The sequence below is a fragment of the Talpa occidentalis genome, unplaced genomic scaffold (genome assembly GCF_014898055.3).
Source record: "Talpa occidentalis isolate TD23 unplaced genomic scaffold, MPIMG_talOcc4v2.1 talOcc4.2, whole genome shotgun sequence".
Classification (NCBI taxonomy): Eukaryota; Metazoa; Chordata; class Mammalia; order Eulipotyphla; family Talpidae; genus Talpa; species Talpa occidentalis.
In genome coordinates, this window is record NW_023602073.1 from 74835721 (window position 1) to 74862933 (window position 27213).

The 27213-nt window shown below is 34.1% G+C and overlaps 1 protein-coding gene across 1 annotated transcript in view; it reads right to left on the reverse strand.

Annotated features, from left to right (window-relative positions):
- BMP5 (bone morphogenetic protein 5) overlaps positions 1 to 27213 on the reverse strand; it is a 108896-nt gene that overhangs the window by 15538 nt on the left and 66145 nt on the right. The window contains exons 3-4 of the mRNA XM_037520922.1: positions 21919 to 22067; positions 853 to 1047 (exon numbers count right to left, since the gene is read on the reverse strand). Of these exons, the coding sequence (XP_037376819.1) occupies positions 853 to 1047; positions 21919 to 22067 (344 nt within the window). The remainder of the gene's footprint in view (positions 1 to 852; positions 1048 to 21918; positions 22068 to 27213) is intronic.

Consider the following 27213-nt stretch of genomic DNA (forward strand, 5'->3'; position numbering starts at 1 on the left):
CAAGCATAATGTACTGAATTTGGGTATTCTAGAATAGCTTTGTCCTTCAAAAATACTTATTTCCTATAAAGTCTTGAAATAAAATAGCTATAATTTTAATCTAAGAACAGCTTATGAAAATGTTTGTAGCCTGAGATGAACACAGTATTTATTGGTATAAATCATGATTAAATTTAGATTTTGGCTATTAGAAGCTTATTGATCATCTTTCATCTCCTTTTCTATCAATTAATAGATTAAATCATAAGCACATTGGGGTCAATTGTGTATTTGAAATATTTTGTTTATAGATTGTACATATGTATTATATGTTTGTATACAGGTATACATAATTACTTAAGGCACATTATCTAGACAATAACCCTCCAATAAATTAATGGAAACATGAAAATACCTTATTTCCCATACAATCTATTCTTCTTCTTTTGTTAGAAATAAATTTAAATTGCATGATTCAGATGAATTGTTTAAACACAAAAGAAATATTTGTACATAGAATTTACCTGGTTACCCATTTATATTGGAGAGGGTCTGAGGAAGTCAATCCAGCAGTTGTATAGTTCAATTTTGGCTAGTTTTTGTTGATGTAGTCATTTCATAACCTTATTACTGCTAGCTTGTTTTTAATTTGAACTGAATCTTTCAACAGATGAAGGCAAGTCAGACTTATTTTAAAATGAATTACTGAGTGATTCATTGATAAAACATTCTAAGGATGCTAGATACATGGCTGGATGATTTAATAGACCAAATGAAGGTATATCAAGAGGGTGAATTTATTGTGGCTACTTGATTTGCAATATATGACCCCATAACTCTTAGTGCACAACTGCTGCTCTCATTTTATCTTACCTCCAACACTGGACATTCTGGAGGAGTCCTGATGAGAGCTGGATTTATTGCGGTTTTGATTTTTTCTTTTGTTGGCTGCTCGCACAGATCGAAGAAGTACCTCACTTGCCTTAAAAAAGGCCACCATGAATGGTTGTTTTGACTGAGGCCCATGTCTTCCCACAAGACCAGCAGATTTTACATTGATACTGCGCCCTGAAAAACACAAACACTCAGTTTATGAAATTTACTCGGTTTATAAAATTTACCTGATCTGAATGAATTTTGAGGGTACTTTGAAACAGGGAACAGTTTTAAAACATTATCAGAATGTTTCTTCGCAGGCCAAGGATTCTTATAAACATTGAAAGTTTACTATTACAGACAATTATCCATGCTTGACTTTTCATTTTGCATCATTCTTCTCCCACAGAACACCCTCTGGCTGATTTCACTGATACTTCTCAGACTAGGAATTCAACAATATTATAAATGGAAGGGCTTGACTGCCATCAGCCTGGAAGCCTCCACATTAAATAAATAACAACTTCAAAATTTTTAGTTGCAGGGTCTTCTATATTAAATGCCCTATAATTTTCCTCTAAGTGATAAAAACTGAATGGCTAAAAGGGTGTTTCTACTTCTCCACCTTATTTCTCCTCTTTCAAGTGTTAATTAGCCCTGATAGCCTTCCCTTCCTCACCTCTGGCCTGTGCCTAACAAACTTTAGGAAGCTGTGCTCTACTGAAAGCTCCTCACTAGTCATTCTAGAAACCCCTGCTGGGGGTGGGGGTTTGCTTTAAGCTTCAGTTCTTTCTCATTGTGAAGTATTTTGAAGTAAACAGGGAAATTTCAGAATCCCTTACCCTTGGAGTTTTTGACAGACCTGCATATTTACGGAAAGGATTTCAGAAGACCCAAACCAAATCTGGAGGTTCTCAGAAAAGAGAAAAATTCCAAGAAATCTTGGAGAATCACCTTTGTTTCTAAACCAGCATATATCCCAGATCTTTCTGAGCTCATTGGTTTTATCTTAGAGAAGAAGGAATGCAACCAGGGCCTGAACAGGAACGAGTTATACACCAAGCTGTCTAAAGACTAGCAGAGTAGTAGATGTTGATAAATGACCTCTCCCATTGGGGTAGTAAGATTAATTATAATTATGACAAATAATTTAAAGTGCTTGTTATGTATCTACTAGGCTTTTTTAGAAAAAGTATTTTCCATGCATTATTTAATTTGCTTCCACAAATCCTCTAGGAAGTTAGTATACCTATTTTTCTCCTTATGCAATTCACTGTTGCTGTGCTCTTCTACTTTAAATTATCACTGAAAATAATATAGAGGATATATACAAATAAAACAGTTGGCTCATATCTAGTTTCAAGAAAATCACCTAAATTGGATGAACCATTCAACATTAAGTTGTAGTTGTAAATATGCAGTTGAGAGTTACTCAAAAGTCATGCAAAATTTCTAGTTTAGCATCAGCAGTTAGCAATCTTTGAAGAGAAATACATAATGTGGTTTGAAATATGTGCATGATTTGACTCTGCCATGTCCCCTGAGAGATGTGCATGTTTTCTTCAAATATTTTTTCAGAAAAGACTGTGAAGCAACCTCAGTCCATTATAGGACTTGACCCACCTTATAAGAAAGAAAAGGAAAACAAGTCCCTTAAACAGCATCAATAGCATGTTAGCAAATAAACAAAGTTTACTTTGGCAGCATAAACACTTTTGTGTGTACTTGTATTGTGCAGAGTCCTTCTACCATCAGAAAAGGAGACCTGTCATGTGAGGCTGTGCAGCTGTGAGGAGGGGCACAGAGTATCTTTAAAGGTGGAGGTATTGGTTAGAAAACAAGAACTGTACACCAATCCCAGCAGCATCCGTGTCTTCAACAATTCTTCCACAACATATTGGGAAAACCTTGTTCAATTTCTACATGTATGAAAATGGCCATCTGCCTCACAAATGACACTACACTCCCTCCTACCAAAGAAAGAACTTACAAATAATCAAAACAGTAAACCTTAAACAAATAAGCATATAGGTTTCTCTTTTAAATGCAAACTTACAGTGGCTCTATGCCAGAGTCTATATTCCTTAGAAAAACTCTATCACTGGCATAAATGAAAGAGGCAGTTTGATTTGTGGTCAGAGCAGTTTCCATTCTACTTCCACTGTAACAAATGTATTAATTCAGCTCAGACTTCCTCCTTCTGGCAGCCCTTTTGCTGTAAAAAGAGAAATTAGAAGTTCTAGCCAAATACCATACCTTGAACTGACCCACTTCAATACATAAACACTTTTACAACATGTTTATTCAGGTGTAGCACTTGAAATTGGTTTAAGATGTTTCCAGTGACAGAGAACTCAGCAAAAGAAAAAAAAAAAAGAACTGAGAAACTTAACTGCTATAGAATAGAATAACTGGCAATCTGTTCTCTGAATTTTTGATTTTCTTTCTGTCTTGGAGTACAACATAAAAGGCATTTGTTGAACTTTTATTTTGATTTTTTAATGAAGTGTTAATTTAACACGAACTAAATTTTTACTTGTATATATTGATGACTGCAGAAATCATTTCTAATATATGGTCTCTCTAATGCTGAAATAGGTTGCTGCAAGATGTTCACAAATGGAATACAGTAAAATCGGTTTTCCATTCATTACAACACACACTGACCCTTTTATAGTTAAGTAAGCACTTAACACAAAGTTCCAAGTTTTCTTTGGTTTGCGAGACAGTTTCTTTTATTATTATTCTAAAGACTCTCAATATTTTAATTTTTATCTGTGGAGAAATAATACTGCTCTAAAGATTTATGTTCTGAAAACTGTAAAGATGTGTGTATTTTAAAAATATGGGTTTCTTGGGCTTTACAAAGGTGGATATTGTATGTGAAGCAAAGTACCCTTCAAACCAATGTGAACTCCCTTTAAAATAACTTTTAATATTATTAGGTTTCCTCTTGGTTTCCTTTTTACTTCAGCAATGAGGTGACTATTAAGATTCCATAAGTTAATGCTTGCTCAGTTACTCTTGGTCTAGAACTACATTATAGAAGCATTAACTATTTGACCTACTCCTTCAGACACAATATCCCTACATTGATTATGTTGATGAAACCTTTTGAATGGCTGAACAGTTGTTTTTGTTAGAAATGCTACGGGAACCAAGACTATATTGTATGTATTAAAGATAGTGAATCTACTATAAAAATTACTTGACTATGTTGAATTTTATTATTCAATGAATGGGTGTTTTAGATATGGCAAACAGATGAATCTTACCTAAAATATTTTGATTTAGGAAAAATATACATAGGTGTGTGTCAACATGGATTTACTATTCAAAGCTGATCATCACCTCTTTCTAGGTTTAAGCATACAGAGAGATCACAGATAGATGATAACTATTTAGAGAACATGTAATGATGAAGCACTGAATATATAGTGCAAATGAAAATGGAGTGGGGTAATGAAAAGAATATTTAAATAAAAGGATAAGACACCAACTTGAAGCCATGCTCAGTTACCCTGGCATTTAAACATGTTTTGTTTTAGCTTGAACACTGGTAGGTTTAATACACAAAGTAAATATTTGAAAGAAGATTGAGTAAACTCAGGGCTAAGAACTTATCCTAAGGAAAAGGTGAAATCCTAAAAACTAAATATAGAATGACGTCCCATTGTGTACAGCAGCAGAGATTTTGACTGTAACTTATTCCTTCTGACAGAGTTCCAATGATCTCGACTAACTCCTAGAGAACAAAGGTGATTCTGTGAATATCCAATGGAACCATTTTTCCCAAAGTCCTTGTGAAATAGAAAATGTAGGTTAGCACTAGTCAGGATCTTGTCTAGCAATATGACATGAGTTATGGGAAAAAAATTCTCCCTATATCAGAACAGTGCCTTCAGAGCAGCTGCACAGGGGACAGCAAAGTAGCATTAGCTCCAAGATCTTCTCATCATTACCAGTACCGACTTCAGAGAGTGGTAGCAGTTTGAGGAGAGCAGAGGAGTAATATGATGCCATAGGGCATTTTAAGATGCACCAACAACAGTACCTAAGTAAGAGGCAGTGCTGGTGATGGAATGAAGTGTCTCTAGAGGAAGAGGACACTTGTTCTGCATATTATTGATGTCTTAATGTTATACACTGGGAACAGAGAAGGATACTAGCTGTGTGGGGTGACGAAAAGAGAGGGGAAGTCAATTAATGGGAGTTGTTCAAGTTTCAGTAGCTATGAGGTCTTCCACACAAAAGGGTGAGAAGAGGAAATAGAAAAAGTTTTTTGAAGGATATAACAGCATTCCAATGATTTCACCAAAGACCCAAAGAAATCTTATTTATGCCCAATTATTTCAGGCTTGTATATATAGAATTCCTAGATTATAAATAAGATGGGTAATGAGAACAACTAAGAGAGTTCAGAATTTGGTAGGCAGAGATACTGTCTTTTTGTATTTACAAAAGGAATACCTATTACATTCTAGCATGTGACATTTCTTAAGAATTGTTCCCACCTTGGCTACCTTGTTTTTATCTTAGCATTGTTGCATAGGTACCAAGAGAAAAATAATTTGACCAGCAAATATGCAGGGACGTTATTTCTCATTTATAGTAATTATAGAGTGAATCAAATAGGGTTAGGATGCTATCTTCTAAAGAAATGATTATTCTTTTCCCACAGAAATCAAGAGGGAAGGTTGCAGTTCGGACCTACCAAATTTTGCCATCTTGGAAGCTGGAGATTCAAGACTTCTAGACCTGCTACTCTGACCCTTAGGGTTTTGTGTAGCTCTGGGTCAGGACATTACGTTCACATCATACATCCATTTCCAACTTAGAGTCACAGAGAAGGTAGGCTGGCAAACCAAAGAGCCATCCCTAACTCACTGGTTTTATATTACAGACCATTCTTTTTAGAAAATGTTTATTTCTTTAAAAACATGGTTATTAAAGGAGACTCTGACATAAAACAGCTCTTTAGAGACATGTTGATGTTATAAGGATAAGTGGTTCCAAATATGAGCATTTAGTTTCCCTCCAAAATACACAGTTTGAAAAACATTCATTTGAGGATTTATCAGAGTCTAAACGTTGCTATCGCTCTAAGATGTTAGCATAAATTCCAGTTTGTGTTTTTCTTCCTATAAACCCACAGTAATTGACTGCTTAAGCCAAAACACCTGTGAATGAATGTGTACCAATTACCTTTCCTTCAGTTGGTAAAAGATTCTTGCGGTATCCTCCACGGACTATTTCATAGAAAGCCAATCATTCTCATTCACATAGCAGCCTGATCTTCACGTATTTCCAATCTGTGATTAAATTCAATTCTTGTGCTTTTAAGTCGTAGTTTCTGTGACTCTAAATTATTCTAGGATTTTTCTTTCTAGAAACAGATGGTTTAAAATGTGCAGAATTCTCTACCTAGCATATAGACTAAATCATTTTTATATCGGATTTTGAGAAATGTGGGAAAGATAGAATGTTGCCTGCTCAAATTCCATATACAGTTTAACTCAGTGTAACCTTAAATTAAGCATATTATAACCTAGCTGTGAATTTCAACTCCATTATAACTGGATGAAAATTTTGCATAGTTTCTCATTTTCTGGTGAAAGAATACAACCATTATCACATACAAGCACAAGGACTTGAAATATAGCAAACAGAATTTTACATTTGAGGTCAGGACTTGCTTGTTTTTAAGAGGTTTTATATAGTCTTATAAACTTGAAAAAACAAGGAAAATTTGGGATTTTAAACTATTTCAGAGATACTAGATAGACATTCAGAGTAAAAACGCATTTGAATCATTTTTTTTTAAATTTAGAATGTATACTATTAAGATTTTTGATGGTCCGGTTTAATAAACAGGGCCTCTATGCAATTCCTTTATTAGAGTCTTCCATTTTCTTCTTTGTATTGACATTTAAAAGATAAAATGTGGTTAAAAATAACCACTTTGTTTGATATTAAATATCATACATCTCTAGTTAATTGTAAGTGTCCAAAACAAAAGAAGGAACAACAAAACATGCGAGAATTTTTGACAGCTTTCACAGCTAGGCAAAAAATGACTGATCTGTTGCTGTATATGAATGAAGAAGAAAAAATTCCATGGAGGTATGAAAGGCATGGTGGTTGAAGGAGAATCTTACCCTTCTATGACTGACATGAACTGTGAGTTCAGACTTAATCTGCAGCTAGAAATGTGGGAAGAGAGCCTAGTAATGTAGCTATGGAAGAAATCCATTTTCTGCTATGATTGGGGTGTGTGAAGGGTAGAGGATTTTAAAAGTGGGAGAGATTTTAAAGAGCTGAAATTCTAAATTTTTTTTTTTTTCAGAAGTGACTGTAAGGCATTACAGTTGGAGAAAATCATGGGGATTAAACAAGAATATTGAATATTTTGTCAGAAACATTGCCATGATGACTAAGGCGTGACTGGGACAAACACAGAGTTGCAAACTAAAGCTCATGAGACTCCGGGAGGGAGTGCCTGGGGGGAAAAAGGCAGAAAAACATAAAGGAATAGGCCAGAGTTTGTGCCTAGCAGTGGAAGCTGTCCAGAATGCTCAAATATTTCATTGCACTGAGGGTGGGACTGAAGTGATGGAAAATGAATAATCTCCTTTCATAGGACATCAGTCTGAAATGAGTAGACTTACTGCCACAGGCATGACAAACTCAACAAATGCTTTTCACTCAAGTCCTATTTCTAGCTAGTAGAAACATGAATCTCATAATAAGCATTGTAGTTTACCTTCTCATAAGCACTTATTTTTTAATAGCACTTCTTTTTATATATACCACCATTCCCCCGAGGCCCTATGAGCTTTGCAGACATCATCTGTCACATGACCCCAAAATAAGGGTTAGTAGTTGGTCTTAAAGCTCTCATTTATTTTAAGAAAGCAGAAACATTCTTTTAACAAAACTATGGGAAGAGTGAATTATTTTTAGTCTTTTTTCCACTTATTATGTGACTTTCAAAAATAAAAAAGTACACACACACACTCCTTTAAAATCATATGAGATCAAAATAAAACTATAATGAAGCAAAGTTTCAGCGGCATCAACCAAAAAATCTTAAAATTATCACTATGTGTTAAGATAGCAATGAAGAAAAGATCTTAGACTTCAAATTCATTGTAGTTTGCTTCATAGCACTCAGCATTTTATCTGTAGTAGGTGAAAGTGGTCTTTGAAATGAACTTACAGCAGTTACTTGGGAAATTTACGATTGTTTCAAGGAAACATTCTTCTTTATCAACTTTTATGATATATGTTATGAATATATTATTTTGTCACACAGAAAAGCATGGTTCATTAAATGCTTGACCTTCCTTTTCATTTTGACACATGAATCTGTGAAATAATGAGAAGCTATTTCCAGAATATTTAGGAGAGTCCAGTAACAACAAAATGGAAGAGAAAATTAGTTATTTACACTCAATGAAGAGAAAGAACAAAAAGAATTATTTTCCAAAATATTTAGTGAAGAACAGACACTGAGACACCTAATGCTTATAAGCATGATAACCATGATAAACATCTATGTTTTGCCAAACAAAAGAACAGAATTAAGATATTTGAGAAGATTATTTCCCTCACATAATAAAGGCTGAATCATAAAACAGTATTTTGTGTAAAAACAAGCAGAACTTTTCTTCGCCAGTTTCTCATGGGTCTGGCTATGGCAAATCCATAGACTGCTCTGTTCACATAAGGGACCAGTGACAGGATGAGATTTGACAGGTCCATGATCCCCTGGTGGTCTCCAAAAATAAAAGCATCCTTATGACCTATCCTCACTGAAACTAGCAGCTGGATTTAAGAGTGTTTATCTCTTGGTCAACATAGGGCAGCAGCAGCTGGCCTCAGTGAATACGTAGAACTTTCATATTTCTATCCACTGCATTACATCAGTGATAAATCACGTGAATACCTCCACCTATAAGTCTAACTGGTACCCAACAGTAATGATAAGCATAGTTTTCAAAAGGATAATGGGAATTAGGAATTCAAAGATTCATCAGTTTGAAAATTCTTAATACAGAAGAATTGCTGCCATCTGCTGAAGTTGGCTATTGACCACTTGATTGATGCACATCATTTCATTTACTCCTCACTAGAAGAAAATGGTTACATTTCAAAAGAGAATAAAATAAGCTCAGAAAAAGGGGAGATTTTTAATTCAACCCTCTCAGTCCTAAAGTATTCTATTCTCTTCAAGTACACAGTGCTTCCCTTTGTTAGAGAATGGCTAGGGCAGAAGATTGTACCCCAGGTCACTGTTTTCACCTTGGGAAGACTTGAGGAAAACCATCTATCTCATAGGTCTGTCAGTGACACACACTATGTTTGTCAAGAACAGTATTACAGCTGCTTCTTTTATTAAGATAGGACTTTCTTGGTTAAGTGGGAACATAAGGACTCAACTATCCTTAACAGGCAGGAAGTTTCTCCAGTTTCCATTTGATTCAAAGAGAAATTACTGTGCATGTCTAAGGAGCCAGAATGTACAATTTCCCATCAAAAAAGGTCCTTCTAATTTCAATTTTTTAGTTAAAATGTATTATATTTGATACATGCACAATAATATAAGTGACATCTATATGTTTGAGTGCCTATGAAAAAGTGAATTCATGCACTAACACAGAATTAATGGACATTACCAGTATTTTTGATGATGCCATGGGTTGAATTGTCACTTTAATACATAATAATGACTTTGTTAGATTCTGTTGTTTCTCTGTTGGTTTCCTATCCCTTGAACCTGCCCCAGGTGTGCCAAATTTAACTCTCAGCAGCAAAGAACCACAGTGACTTTTGTGGAACCAACTTTGAATCAAATAGATTCCATCTCATCTCTAACTGTCATGTTGAGACTCTTGGGTGAGTTGCTGTGTACAATTCACTGTTCTCTTCTTATTGGCAACTACAAAAGACACAGATTGTTACAGAGACCTAATATTGCAGCCTTCCGTGTGACAACACTTGTCAACCAATCATAAAAAGACAAATGTACTGAAGGGCCAATCCAAAAGTTTCAAAACAAATGACCCAAGCTCAGCCCATTTTTCTGCTTGAGTCTTTAAATTTTCCCTGTCCCCTGACCCTAGAGGAACACACCTTGGGACTGCCCCTTGGTCATGGCCCTGGATCATCATCCCTATTCTCTAATTAATATTTTCTTGATTACTACAGTCTGATTATTTCTTATTCAACACTTCTCATGCTTTATGCTGCTGCAAAGTTCTTTCCCCTTCCCATTGTGTTCTCTGCTTATGTGGTAAAACCAGTACTGCTGTTATTTTTGCAATATGTATTTGAGAAATATGTACCAGCAATAAGCTAAACATATAGCATAATGGGAATGTCAGAGTTAACTCTAGTGTATGATGAGAATAAGGAGAATCTCATATTCTTCATGGCCCTAAATTGATATTAGCATGAAAGTATTTACCCCTCAGATCATTAGTCAAACTAGAGTTAAGAGTCCAGAATAGGAAATATAACAAGCAACAAAAACTGGAATATGTTTCTGACATTGGCATTTGTTTGGCAAGACTGGTGCCCCATGGTCACTGTTCTGAATTAGAGAAAATCAAAAACAGAAATACAGATGTAGCCAAACACTTCCATATCCCTTTTCATTAAAGGAAATCTTAAAAAATGGTAAAAAGTATATCATTTACCAGATAATGAAGCAAGACTAACTCCTGCTTGTCTCTGCTTACTTTGTCATTGATCTAAAAACTCTTTTCCATGTATGTTTTTGTGTTGTGATGCTAAAATTTGGATAAGCAAATTATGTTTACCATGTGGTTTTCATTCAAATATAAATACACAATAAATTTAAATGAAGGAAATTGCCTTTAAAACTTAGTTTTAAAGCATTGCATATATAATGACATGGTAAAACAAAATTCAAGTTGTTGAATTATTGAATATATTTCAGAGTACTGATTGGAGAAAATATAGATATCAAAAATAGATATCAATGCAGAGAAAGAAATCAGAGTCATGATTTTTCCTATACAATAGAACAAAGGAATCTGAAAATTATATGCAAAGCATTTTGTTTAAAATATGAATTTTTAGAAAATCAGTTATGGTCCACCCATTGAAACTTTACTTACTGGGGAGTGATGGGGAGCCACGTACACTGTCAAATTAAAAATGTGTTTCATTATCAGAGGATTTTACTTTCAATTTTTTTTGGGAAAAAATACCCCAGTGTATTGTTCACTCCCAACACAATTTAGATTGTCCAACACATTTTCAGGACTGGAGCAACCACAATTCACTATCAGCTTTGACGGTAGATGGTAAGGTGTGATGAGAGAAAAGACTGAATTTGTACTGACATTTTGCAAAAGAATAAATTAAGAAGTTCAGGAAACTGCAAGTTTGATTAGTTCCAGAGTGCTTTTCTGCACCTTGGCTTAAACTACAAACTTGAACAACAATTGATACTTAGAAAGGGTTGTGAGAGGTAAATTTCATGGTGGGGAATATGGACTACTGAGGAGTAAAGAAGAGATGGAGATAAAACAGAGGAGAACCTATCAAAATACATTAGTGAGCAACACAGGGCACAAAGGAAGGGGAAAGTTTGTTATCAAATTCAAAATAAAGAAATTAAATTTGCCTAAATTTAATTATATGTTGAAGTGAATCACTGGCAGAAGCAAAGCTACTTTTTTCAGTTTATTAATTTATCAAATTAACTATAATTGTATAAGAGGCTAAAAGAAATATTGAAGTTAGAAAACAGAAAAATATGGTTAAAATGCTGCTACCTTTTGTGGGCCAAATCACGAATTCCAGAGAGAAAAATATAAGAAACCAAAGGTAAATTCCAACAGCACCAATTTAAAATTCAATTTTGTCCCATAGCAATCATTATTAATAACATTATTTTGTTTGAAAATTATAAAAATACATGTATTTCATTTGTTTGGAATTTGTTCAAAATTCATAATTCATGAGAGTCATAGTATATAACTGGCTCTGAAAACAAGCCCTTTTCAGTTTCATGAGCAAGATTCTTAAACTTTCTAAAACCAAATTTCCTCATATATAAAGAGTGAAGATAATTCAAGAGCTTATTAGCAAAATGCCTCGCATTTAGATAGTTCTCAGTAAATGATGTTTTCATTGGTCATCACAGCAAATAGTTTGTCTACTTTTGTCTACTTATTTAAAAAGGAGCTAAAAATGTACCTAAGAAATAAAACCTGGATATAGCATGAAGAATCAAAATTATGAAATAGTAACATGGACGAAAAATTGATATTGACAGAAAGTACCGCTAAAATGCTATTGTCTTTCGTGGGCCAAATTTGAAAGTTCATGGAACTGCAATAGAAACAGAATCTTCTTTAAAATGTTTTGGGAAAATTTAGATTTTATATGTGTATTTTTTTATCTTAATACTGAAAAACTACTTGAGACACTTGAAATAAATATAACCCTACCAAATGCTGTAATAAGAGCTCTCTAGAAATCTTATTATTTATAGATTTTCAACAATGAACTTACATCTCATCCTTCACAAGGTTACTTGGCAATGTGTTCATGCCTGGATATTCCCTCTCTACATGGTCACATGCACATTCACCTGAAGTGCAAGTTCATGGGGCATTTAATAGCTCTTTCTTCCTTTCACCATTTCTCCATCTCTAGTTTTATAGAATAGCTTGAATTTTGATTTAAATGTCACTATTTTATACTGGGCTCCTTTAAGATGATATGTTTCAATTCACTGTACCTTTTCTGCATATAGTATTTATATATGTATAATGCTTAAAGTATAACTATATGCTTATAAACTAACTACACTTACCTGAGAAATCATCTCATGTAAAATAATAATTCCTAGACAAAAGGTCAAATAAATAGTAAATTCTAACAGTCTCTTATAGTTCAATGATTTACAGTACAAATATTTCCATAGCCATTTCCATTTCTTGGGAACTTTTCTTATGTTAGCCTTAATTCTGGCCCTTTTGCACATATATTTCATTTCTAGACTATGGGGGAGAAGGGTCAATTCTACTTATTCCTTTATTTAAATTTTGAACATAATACTCTTCAACTCTCCTCCTAATTTATTCTTAAATATTCATCCAAAAGTCAAGCAAGAATGCCATAATTATCTTGAACATTAAACAGTACATAAAGAACTGCTTCATTTATACTAATATTTACCTAGAAGAAATCACAGAAATATATGTTCCTTTTTCCTTTAAGAATATTTAACAATGTATGCAATTCTTACAGCTTCTTGGACTTAGAGACATTCCCTTTTATTTATTTGGAACCAAATGTCATCACCATAAATTCAAGGAAAGGGATCCATATGTTTTATGAACAAAAATGACTTAATTGCTTTATAAGATAAAGTTCAGATAAGGGAAAGGAAGATTATCAAATCTTAAAATGTATAAAAAATTCTATGTAAGTGTACATAATTTAACTTCTTGAACTCAGATAAATAATAATGAGAAACTGTAGTCAAAACAGCAGGACACAAAGAAAAATATCACCCTTGATCTTTAAATTTCTCTTACTACTTATTAGCACTATGTCAGCTGATATTCAGATTAACTAGCCACATATATCACAGGACACTTGACACAGATAAATAGTCATCTGACAACACAGAGCTTAAATTGGAGATTTTTCACCCTCAAATAAAAGTAACTAGCTTAGGGATCCTAAGGATAACAACAGCAAACTTATTTACCCAGACATTTCCATTTAAGAATAACAGTTTCCAAGACAATAAATTTAAGCAGATATTACAGGAAGAACTACTCTCTCACACATTTTATAAAGCTAAACAGTGTAAAGTTAGTAACCTGGATTTTTGTTTAATATTTATTGATAGGAGGACTTTATATGCTGGAATATAATTTTCTAATTAGGAATAAGATATATTCTGTATTTCAAAAGATACAGAATTTTTGAAAAATATGATTTTGATATAAAATATTTAAAATATATAATAGGATATTGCAATTTTGAAGAAAAATTTTATCAAAATGTTAAAATACTCTGGACATGATCAGGAATAATAATAACAACAACAACAACAATATCTCAAGGTTGTAAAAAAAATTACCAATCCCATTCTTTTTTATTACTGTAAATGCAACAGTTGCCAATTGCCAGGAATGAATAAAAAAAAAAATCCTAACAAAGTTTAGAGACCATAATAAAACCCTAGTTAATAAAAGTTTTAAAATATACACTTTTAATTTTATTGTACTGATAACTGAAGTTAATTTGTTTTCAAGTTTGCACGATAATTGTGAAAACAACAACAAAAAAAGAGTTAAGGGCCTCCCTGGTGGCCCAGGGGTTAAGTTTCAGTGCTATCACCACTATGGCCTGAATTAGATGCCTAGCCAGGGAGCTAACACACATGGCATAGCAGATCTCTCCTGTCTCACCTGCTACTCCCCTCAGTAATATATTTCAGTAGATCTGCCAGTTCTGCATCCCCACTCTGTCTCTGTTGAACCCTCTCATCCCCTGTATCTCTGGCCTACACCCCAGTACTTCTATGCATAAATAAATAAATTAAAATAAATTGTTGGTAAAACTCTGGTATCTACAAAATTTCTAAAAATGGAAAGGTCTTATGTACCAACAATCAGGATAAAGCCCTAACTTCACTCCTTTACAATATCTGAGAAATATAGCTGCTCACCAGTAGGGGTTATAATCTAAGAGGAGGCAACAATTATAGTGATTTCCTTTCTTGATGTTCAAGAGAAGTCTGATATTCTTCCAATCAATTCATACGGTATCTTCAATTTTGATTCTTTTCTGGGGAATGTCATTTATATAATAGGGATTTTACGGGACTTGTCATAATACTGGCACCACCACTATCAATATTTCTTTAACCATGTGCTCTATGAGCATTAGAATACTGTTTCTAATTATACAGTTTTTTCTAAGGACCCATGCTGATGTCTAAACATATAGATTTACTAAGTATAAACCTGTTAACTTATAGAGGCAGTTCTGGCTTGAAAAATTTCTCTGATGGTAGTACAGTCTACCCTTGAATTATTTTCCTTTGTCTATAACCCAATCAAGTGATAGGAAGCTTTCCTTACATTTATTGATACAATTAGACATCCCCCAAATAATGTTTTCTAAGAATGAAATGGTTAGGACTTAAGAAAATCATCATACTCAGTACTAATAATTTGATATTCTCTGATGCATATGACTATCTAGTCAATATAACCTATTAATTGATCATAACACATATCTCTGAATTTTCATTTCTATTGGCTTCATACTCCAGATAAGAATATATTTAGGGCCTCCCTGGTGGCACAGGCAGTTGAGTGCAGTGCTGTGAAGCTGTCTGCTGCCTCTGCAGTGCCGGTTCGATTCCTGCCAGCTGCGGAGATGCCCACATGGCGTGGCAGACCTCTCCTGTCTCGCCGGCTGCTCCCCTCAGCAGTGTATTTCTGCTGTTCTGCCTGTTCTGTTTCCCCCTCTGTCTCTGGTAAATCTTCTCACTCTCCCGCACATCTGGCCTGTACCCTGGTTCTTGTGTAAATAAATCTTTTTTTAAAAAAAAAGAATGTATTTAAAAGTTTCCTACCGGTGATAATTTCATTTACCAAAGTTATTAGACATGAGCCAATAACATAACTATCTATCGATCTCTCTCTCTCTCTCTCTCTCTCTATATATATATATATACATATATATATATATATATATATATCAGTATTCTAAACTTTTGTTTGTGGATTAATGTAAAACCTCCTTAAAGCATCTGTAAAACCTCAATAAAAGAATGGATGCTCACTTAAAGGAGTGTACCTTGGAGTAAATGAAAAGTCTCTATGATGTTTAGTCCACTTCAGCATAAAAAGAATTAATTTTGCCCCACCACTTTCCACATTCCATTATCTAATACACTCAAGCACAGCCCTCCTAAGAGAACTACACTCATTTTAATGATGTTAGGGCTAAAACATGAACTATTTTGTCAGAGCCAAGATGTGAATCAGTTTTCTAATAATTTCTTCTTAGCATTTGTATTTCTAAATGGGGCTATCTATTTCATTTATTGTCCTTATTTAAATTAGCTATCAAAACTTTAAATTCTAAATTATCTGCAGCAATAACTATAATTTCCTGATATTAAGCATCAATTATAAAGGAATTTAATTATATCAATAAATTAAACCTCTGACATCTGTTTTTCTTAATTTGGCTATAATCTCAATTTTAATTTAAATCTCAATTTTTACCTTGATACTTTTGAAAATCATGCCACAGCTTTGGAAAAAATAGATTCTAGAGTCTTATTGAAAAAATAACCTTATCATGTTTCTTGGACATTAAACAATACTCTGACAAAACAACATTTTGATGACATGAATACAAATGAATCAGAAACATACGGATTGAATTTTCCCTGACGTAAAGTGGGTTTGAGTAGAAAGGAAAAAAGTCATTGGCAAAATTTATTGTGAAGATTGCCAAACCTAAAATATCTGAAAACATAGGGTTTATTTAAAGGACAGTCTAATGAACCTAAAATATATATCTTTCTTTTTCCATCTGTAAATTATTCTATAAATCCTATTCAATTCTTTGGGGGAAAAAGAATTAATTTACTTGAAAAGGTGAAATCACATAAAGCATCCAACAATGGAAAATTAGAGTATTTGGGAGCCTTTTAAGCCCCAAGCCTTAAAAGTAGACTAAATTACTATAATTATAATAAACTCTGTGTGCTTACATTGTAAGGATAATTACCACAGATTAATAATTTTAATAAAGACCTTATAATAAAGACCAACTTCAAGAAATACCTTATATGTATCTTTCTAATTTAGGGAATGGAAAATCTTACAATAAATTATTAGACATACCTAAACTTATTCACTTGTTATTAAAAATGTACATATATTCTATCATAAATGTTTATTAATTATGATAAAAGAGTGTTCAAGAACTCTGAAATGGATTTTGTACAACTGAATACAGCCACTTGCCTGAAATCTTTTGGGCTATTTATTGAAAAGCAGCAATGTTTCTTTTTTGTTTGCTTACTCTTATGTTTGTTTTACTGTGCTGAAACAAACATATGGAGCTAAGATAATTATCTCTTCTCCCTGAAAAAAAAATTAACATAATATTTTTAAACTCTCTAGCCAAATCCATGGCAGTTCATTTGTCAAATTTCTAAGAAGACATATTTCCACAGGTCCTCTGAGAAATCATAATGCTACTTTTGATTTCAACAGGTTTTTGATTTCGAAAACACATTTAGTCCTCTTAGATATTTTCTTTGCAGGAGCAGATAAAATTTGAAAATAGCATCGTTGACTTTTTCTTCACCTTGTTATTGCAATATTTTGACTATCTGTGATTTGTAATACAAAAATAATTCTGCTCTTGGTTTGGTTAATAATCACCAAAAATTTACAGATTAGAATGCCTTCTTAAGGCTAACATGTTCAGGGCCTCCCTGGTAGCGCAGGCATTTGAGCACAGCCCTATGAAGCTGTCAGCAGCCTCTGCAGTGACGGTTCGATCCCCGCCGGCCTTGGAGCAACCCACATGGCGAGCAGACCTCTCCCGTCTTGCCTGCTGCTCCCCTCAGCAGTGTACTTCAGTGGATCTGCCTGTTCTGTTCCCTGCTCTGTCTCTGGTGAATCCTCTCACCCTCCTGCTCATCAGGCCTATACCCCTGTTCTTGTATAAATAAAAAATATCTTAAAAAAAAAAAAAAAACTAAAAAAAAAAAAAAGACCAACATGTTCAGTGGCAGGGGGTCTATCAGCATCTTTTAATCAAAACCTCATTCAAAGAGCATTCAAGATTTATTTTTTCGTTTTTTGAGGTTTCAACATTTTAGTCAAGCTTTAAGTAATGCTAGTTATATTAAAGTCATTCCCTACAAAATGGAAGACTCTAAAATATACCCATTAAACTGCAAAAAAGTATACTGAATGGCAAGAACTCAATTCCAAATGCTATCACCATGTGATTATAGACACAGAGATTCTTCCCACCTTGAAGCTGGAGTGTTCAGAAATGCTTTTAATGTCAGAACCTGCACTGTATCAAGAACTGATGGTACAACTCTGAAGGAGATAAACCCATGATCTCATGAATTTGATATTCATTGAAACCTGTAATCATAATGATGCTGTTGTGATTAACTAAACAAGTCTGGTTTCTTTTATGATGTGATCAAGTTATAAGAATAAATTAAACATACGTTAAAATTCATGTTACTTTCACAATTTGTTTCAAAATCAATTTCCTAACACTATCAGCTATCACATTTTATACATGAAAATTGTTCTAGCCACGTCTGGACTACTGATGTTGTACAGAATATACCATGCCATCTTGCCATTTTGTACATTTACTCATTTGTCTCCTCATTTAGCAATAAATTTTTCCTCCCGTTGTTACCACCACTCCATGGCCCCCTAAACTCCCTCTCTCCTCATCTCTATTTCTTTACATTTTACCTAAATGATGTAGTTTAAAAACCACCTGGGCCATGGTCTTTTGTTCCCGACCCATTTGAACTTAACTGTCTCTTCTATTTTCCCAAAGTATCATAGCACTTGTTCATTCTAAAATTAGCTACATATGTCTTCCAGATTATATTCTCTTTTAACGTGTTACCTTGCATATAGAGGCACTGAATAACTTAATCCCTACAAATTAATAAATGCGTAATTGTCAACAGATTTAGTTCAAAGCAGAGTTTGTGATTTTCAATTCATTTGCTGAGAAGTAAACATATCTGGAATTCATTGTTGCAGATACAAAATGGTTTATCTGCTCTGTTTGAAGCAATATCACAATATCACACTGAGAACACCAGTGTTGGTAATAAATGAAACAAGAATAAGCTGACTCATCTGGTTATCCATATTTATAGAGAATGCCATGAGGTTGTAAGCTCCATGAGGTTGCAGTTAATAAACTAAGGTGCCAGCAGGGTCACTTGCTTTCCCAAGGCCATATATGTTCTAACTGTGGTTAAAAATCCATTTTAAGTATTGCTTAAATGCAAAAAGGTAATATGTCTGCCACATTCATCTATTTTAATATTTTCATCAGACAATATTAAAGAAACAAAGAAAAGCAACAAAAGACTGCAATCTCAAAGCTAACTTTTAGAGAATTTAGAAACCTTTGAAAAAAAGTGCAACAGTGTATTTTATATTTAAAAAAATGTGTGATATGGGGCCTCCCCGGCGGCGCAGCGGCTGAGCACTGTGCTGCAAAGCTGCCCACAGCCTCTGCAGCACCGGTTCGATCCCCAGCCACTGGTGAGGGTCCCACATGGCGCCAGACCTCTCCTGCCGCCCCAGCTGTTCCCCTCAGCAATGTACTTTGTCATTCTGCCTGTTCTGCTCCTGCTCTGGCTCTGGTGAATCCTCTCACCCTCCCGCGCTTCTGACTTTACCCAGTACTTGTACAATAAATAAATAAATCTTTAAAAAAAATAAAAAAAATGTGATATGTAAATATAAGATATGTAAACCAAGGAGAAAGGGAAAATTCAAAATATGAAGTAGTTTTAGAAAGGAAAAGATAAACTGAAAGCAAATTAGAAGTTAAATTATGTTGATAGCAAAGGAACAAGAACCAGTAAGAGGAATAGAAAACCAAGAGAGAAATTTCAGAATTTTCATGTGGAGGCGGGGGCAGGAAACAAGCTGATCATATTTCACAGACCTCTTGAGTTGTTTAGTTAGACATTTCAAGCATATCCCTAAGGAGAAGATTGGGAGAAGCACATACCACTAATTTAATTTTTCTTGTTTGGGCCACATACCAGGAAAGAAACAACTGGCTCAATCCCACACTGCCAATTTCTCAGTCACATTTCTGACCATAAATGCACAGTAGTTTAACATTGTAGGAATTCTTGGAAGATCATTTAAATATGTGCTTTTCTCAGCCTATATTTAATGCTTCTACTCTGAAAATCCTTAATGATAATCTCACAGCCTTAATGGGGAAAAAAAAGCCCTATAATTCAAAATATTTGAATTATTTATAAAAATATTTTCAAGAATACAGCCTTGTAACTGAAATCTATAGAAAAGTCTGGATTTGGGGGAGAAATTGCTGAAATTTGTCTATAACACTTTAGGTAAGAAGTTTCTTTTTCTAAATCAAGACCTGAGGCACAGAATTTTTTTCTAGATTAACTCTGGAATAGACTTAATTTGTATCTACTAATATGATAACCCATGGTATCATTTATAGGCTGTGAGTTTGGTATGGGTAAAAGAATACCATGGTAAAATTCTATTTCTTAGTGTAATGAAACCCCTTTGAAAGAGAATCAAGACAGACCCAAATTGACTTAAATCCGTAGCTCACTAGGCAAAAGGCATTAGTATAATACAGCAAGAAGGAATGAGTGAGAAAATTTTGGGATAATATTTCCCTTGCCTGATACTGCAGAAAATTAAAGACTGTAAAACTTAAATAAGGCACAATCTACAATTAATTATCCCTTTAAAAACTACCCTTCCTGGGCTGGGAGAGTAACATTTGTAGTGTGTGTGGGCAAAAGCACAAAGTAGGCCCACTTGATATACTTCTAAATTCTTAAAATGTATTAATCAAGCTAACAATTCACTAAATAAATAATGTTCTATCAACCTATCACAGCAAATACCATTAGAGATGACCTGGAAGTCTGGATTTGAATTTAGCTATTGTGGACTCTCTGAGTGATCAAAGGTTGACAAAGGCTTTGAATAAATTGGCCTTGGCTCCCTGGCTTCCAGACTGACTGACCAAGATACCGCTCACCACAGTCTATAAATTCTGTTCCATTTGTCTGAAATGTCTGGCTCCAACTTCTTTCCCTAATCACATCTTCCTGATCTTTAATATCGTGGCTCAAACCATTCACTGTTCTAGACTCACAAGTTTGTTAGATTTTTCTCAGTCTGTAGTGGGTCACATTAAATAATATTATGTGATTACTCCCTTTTGCTTCACTTAACTACAAGCCTTACAAAGTCATTTCTGAGTTTATCTATAGAATCTATCCAAACAGAGAGCACATAATTGTTCAATGAATACTGGTGAGCATAAGAATAACTTCCGTAGCTTCCTAAAAATGAAGATTCCCTACACCACAAGTGATCTGGAGCTGTTATCTTTGACTAAATATTTACAATATGTTTAAGTTTTAGCTTATATTATTTCCTGTGGGTTTTCATAAATTTTGTTTCATCCCTATTCCTCCCACCCTCTTAGTATTGGCAGCTCCTTTGTTCCCCTAATGCCTTTTATTTTTAATGTCAATTTCCTTGCCTTTTTTTAAATTAGGTTTTGGAAAAAAAGTACATATACTAACAGTCATTCTTCTTCGATACACAGTTATATCACTTTTTACAAATGGTATCATCTGTAACTACCACCATAATCAAGACACAGATCTGTTGCACAGTATATGAAGCTTTCTTTATATTGCAACATTGTTACTTGCTTGTATCAAGTCTTCAATATTTGATTAAAAATTCCTTAAGAGCAGGAACAACAGCTACTTCTTTTCCCCTCCATCCCCACTGCAGAGCCTAGCAATAAATGTGTTCATAAATTGGTGAACTGATTTATAGATTGTCCTGTTATAATGGAATATACTACCTTGCCTACCATTAGTATAAAACACATTGCCTAAGTCACACAAAAAATAACTCTCAATATATTAAAATTACACCATAAAAATTGGGCCTCCCTGGTGGCACAGGGGTTAAGCAGCGCACTATGAAGCCATATGCAGCCTCTGCAGCACAAGTTCGATTCCTGGCCAGCAAGGGAGAAACCCACATGGCGCAGCAGACCTCTCCTGTCTTACCTGCTGCTCCCCTCAGTCGGTCTGCCTGTCCTGTTCCCCACTCTGTCTCTGGTGGGTCCTCTCACCCGTCACCCCGCATCTCTGGCCTGTACCCCAGCTCTTGTATGCATAAATAAATAAATCTTGAAAAAAAATACATGAAAGTCAGTGCTTACCATCTCCTGTTTCTGCACAGAGCTGTAAGCCCAAATTGTTCTGTGGATTAATCACCCAATGATTGCTGGTCACAGTGATATCAAAGACAAGCCAACCCACATCTAAAGCCTGGGCCTTTCTCGTGTCTAATAAGAACAAATCTGCATCCCTAAGGAGAAAAAGAACAAAAAAAAAGTTAAAGTTTTGAACAAAGATCATCATTCCCTATACTTAAGTGAAAACACTCCAAAAGCACTTTTTAAAATAACAAGTATCATTTAAAGAATAAGAGGAACAAGTGACTCAAGTGTTGAGTAATAAGATCAAGAACGTCTTATTGTTAGGCTTCCAACTCAATCCTGGTGCAGATTAGTAATATCTGAAAGTAATTTCAATTTTTTTGCTCCTCACTCGCCTTTGATTGATTTAGTTGTCTTGAATTGGTGCTAATAATCAGTGTTCCCTGAAAGTACCACCTACAAGTAGCTCCCACCTGCAAGCTCACAGGCAATGATTCAACTCAGGATATGATACAGTAATAGTTTTCCACCTTCCCCCATTTTTACTATATGCATATATATGTATATACATATGCAACATACACGCATATATATATAAAATATTAGGACCCATTGGGTATATGAGGGTATATAATTAGGATGCATATAATTAATTATTTTATGGATACTAAAGACCAAAAGAAGGTCACAGAATATATCACTGGATTAAAGTATAAATCCATTTAATTGGACAGCCCATATTCCTAACTTGCTTTGACATCTTTGATATGCATAATTCCTTTAGGGACAACAAGAGCTGTAAATAAGAACTTGTATGCTTTAAGATAATTTTGACAGTATTATCATTAATATTTATTGATCTCAATTTTAGTGTTACATTTACAAATGTGTAAATATTTGCTGAGTTTTATTTTTTTATTATATCCTTACCATAGGTCGTCTCTGAGCTAAATGTTATTTCTGACATGTAATCTTTACAAACTTCTTTTATACTGATAAAATGAGGCTCAGACAGAATTATGGTAAAACACCAGAACTCCTTCAAAGTGGAATATAAATACACTACTATGCACCGTATGCCCTTTTTCACTTTGCTAATTCTTTGCAAAGGGAAAATCAGAGCTATGTCATAACAAGCTATATTAAATACTGTTCTGCATTTATCATCTATATGCAACAGAGAAGTCACTGCAAAGGTGGGTTATAAAATATAAAAAAAAATTGGAACAAAGCCAAATTGTAAACATGTATTTTTTTTTGAAATGCTGTATGATAGTTGAAAATTAAACTGTGGTGTTTTTTTTTTTTTGGTTTTTTGTTTGTTTGTTTGTTTGTTTTGTGGGACCCTCGCCAGTGGCCGGGGAACGAACCAGTGCTGCAGAGGCTGCGGGCAGCCTCGCAGCCCAAGGCTCAACCACTGAGCCACCAGGGGAGGCCCGAAAATTAAACTGTTTTTAACAGAGATGAAGAATGTCAGTTGATATTTTAGAAGCTACATCTTCATTTCTTTATTTCTCCTTGATTTATGACATTCTTCTATTAACTTAGAGAAGTTAAAATAAATGTATTATGTTGTATGGATAATAGATGATTAAGTCATCAAGTTTCCCTACTCCAAACTATGCAACTTTCATTCCCTTCACAGTTTTCATCACAGAACTCACTAATGGAGGGTGGCAGACAGTTTTTCATATGTGATATAGGTCTCATAATGATATACGACAGATATATGACAGACATATATTACAGTGCAGTGAAAAGATTCCCACTTAAATTTTAAGGACCCATTATATTTACAGTGTGATGGAACATCAGTCAAATTATTCCTCTCCTCCTCACCTGGAAAAACCCACCCAAAATCAACAAACTCCAAGAAAATATAGGTTACCCTTAAAATTTTGAGATCCTTGGTTAAACATCCTTGAGCCTGAACTCTTAGGCATAACTTAATCACACTATTATTCCTTAAAAAGGAGTTAACCTGTAGTATGGGGAATACTCAAGAGCTACTATGTTTTCAAGCCTATCTTCATTTGAAACATGCAAAAATGTTCTAATAAATTCTGCAAAGCTTAAAATGCTGATGTCAATAAACACTTGAGAAATAAAAATAATGGAGAGGTAAATATTCAGAAAATTTGAACAGGTTAACAAATACCTTTAGATAATTATTTTGGTGATATTTCCTATTTTCTTTAAATTGTATGATTTTTCTAGGGAAAAAATATCCTCAAACTATCTACATTCAAGTCCCAAATTTTCAAGCAAGTCTATGAGGCAGTTACAGTTTTCATGACTATATTTCAAAAAAGCACCAAAAAATTCATATTAACCCTAAATATCTGAATTTAAGTAATGAAAAGCTATATTATTTTTGACTGATAACATCTATTCCTTAATTTCTCCTTTATCCTTTCAATATAAGAAAATCAGCTGCATTATCTACAGACAACAGAAAATGCTTTGAGGGGAAGTCAACTATTAATAAACAGAATGGTAAAAATTCTGTTTTTTTTTATTCATGCAGCAACTTTCATCACAGCATCTTAAAATTCCCCATCATTCTACAGAACATTAGATGTGATTTCATTTAAAGTATAAATTTACTCTACGAAAAAAAGTCACTTATATTACTGAAAATAGTAGACTATAGTAAATATAAAGTAATTCAAGTCTTGCTGTACCAATTTTACTGGATTCACTTAGAAATTCTTACAATATCTAATAAAAGAATATTTTAAATATTGTTGCATAAAAACAAATGCAGGGAAAAAATATATGTAGAATAATAGATTCATTTGTAGCAGAAATAAACCCATAACATAATTACTTTGTATTTTGTACAATTATAATGATTAAAATTAACGTTTGCAATCTAAAAAAGATAATACCTCCATTTACATGGATGTATGTAGGCAAATATTTCAAAATGAAATTGTGCTAGTTTCCTTAGTCTACTGTAATGAAGTACCAAGGACTGAGTGGCTCAAACAACAGAAATTAACTGTTTCACACTCCTAAAGACTGTTTAGTTTCCAAAGTCATAAAGCATCAGCAGGATTGATTGCTATGAGGTCTATAAGGGAAGGACACGCTCCAGGCCTCTCTCCTTGGCATGTAGGTGGCTGTCTTGTGTCTTCATACTATATTCCCTCCATGTGTGTCTCTGTGCAAATTTTGCCTTTTTTATAAGAACACCTCTTGGGCTTCCCTGTTGGTGCAGGGGTTAATGTCTCAGCACTATCAAGCTATCCGCAGCCACTGAGGCATGAGTTCCATCCTAGGCCAGGGAGGTAACCCCCATGGCACAGCAGATATCTCCTGCCTTGCCCGCTGCTTCCCTCAGCAGTGTATTTCAGTAGATTCACCTGTTCTGCTCCCCACTCTGTCTCTGGTGAATTCTTTTAACCTCTGCACCTCTGGCCTACATCCCAGTTCTTGTATGCATAAATAAATAAAAAATAAATCTTAAAAAAAAAAAAAAATCCCAGTCACAGTGGGCTAGGATTCACCCTTATGACCTCATTTTAACTTAATTATTTCTTTAAAGAGCCTATCTCCATATAAGGCCACGTTCTGAACCACTGAAGGCTAGAACTGCAATATATGGTTGGGAGACAGGTGGGAAATTCAATTCAAATCTAAAACACCATTAAAATATTTTATTTAAAGGTAGGAATAATTCTGATGTGACTGTCCCATGTTTATTGGTATTATAGCACTATGACTACTGAATGATTTTCAAAGACAAGTAATGAAAGTTAACTTATATTAATGAAAGTAATTCATGATTATTAAAATTTTATTGTCCTTTTCAGGTAAATTTTGAATATATGTCTTGACTATATTCATTATGGCTTCACTATGGCTTCATTAAGCCATCCTGCAGTTCTAAAAGCAGAGTAATATTTAACAAAGAATTTGAAGCATACATATAGACTTATTGGATATGAAATATGTAGAAACGCTAAATACATTTACTCAGAGGTGAAAAAAATATGCATATATGCTGGTAAATACAGCTCCGTATAACACATTTGAGTGGCTCTTAACTTTAATCATGACCAGAGGTTTAAATATGTCTAGTCACTGGGACTTTTAGATATTGATTTGCAAGCGTGCTTTTTATTTTATTGAAAATAAAAAACTGGGGCATCCCTGGTGGCACAAGGTATTAAGTACCGGACTATGAAGCAATCAGCAGCCTCTGCAGCATGAGTTCGATCCCCGGCTGGCCAGGGAGATACCCACATGGCACAGCAGACCTCTCCTGACTTGCCTGCTGCTCCCCTCAGCAGTGTACTTAGGTCAATCTACCTGTTCTGTTCCCCACTCTGTCTCTGGAGAATCCTCTCACCCCCCACATCTCTGGCCTGTACCCCAGCTCTTGTATGCATAAATAAATAAATCTTTAAAAAAAAAAAAAAGAAAATGAAAAGGTTTCAATACATGTTTTGGTAGTCTTAAAAAAACCAGAAAGGTAGGTACTTCACTAAGGAATGAATAGCAGGAGTCAAAGTTTAGAAAAATTTGAGTTATCATTTTTATAACTCATCTGCAAATACAAATTGTTGGAATGGAAAAACTGAGGTTACATAACAGAGACTATGTAATGGAAGGGCTGAAACAATATTTATCATCTTGAGATAAATATTAGTTTATTAAAAATAAACAAGGATTTTGGGGATCAGACAGAATTTTAACAATTAAGGAATTTCTCAGCTTCATTTTCATCATGTATATAAAAAGTATTGTTAACTCCTGCCTTAAAAGATTTTGTGAAGACTAAAAATAATACAATCTGAATATCTATCTGGATGAAAACAAACTGCAGTTGAATTTTTTACATGGACTGTCATAATTCAGATGACTCTGAAGTATTCAATTGTGCTGTGAAATTTGGGAAAGTATTATTTGGGAAGGTATATTATTTCAAATAACCTCAATGTTATTTTTTTAGATGGTGATAGATATAAGTTGGTAGAATTGTTTACAAAAAAAAAAAAAAAAGACAAAGCAGAAAGCGGATAAAGGGAAGAGCAGAATGTAAGGGGGAATTGAAAATAGGAAGAGTCAAAGAAAAAGCAGACATAGGAAATTTGGAAATTACTCCTAGGCATGTTGCCTGAAAAATCCAATTTCTGACGCTTTTTGTACATCACTCTCTTAGTAAAAAATCACTTATAAACACAGTCAGAGTTTGTGGATTATAATACTTACCTATCTAAAAATCTCTAAAAACAAACAGTAAATATATGTGGGTACTTATGCTTGAATAACAGTATTTCCAATGAC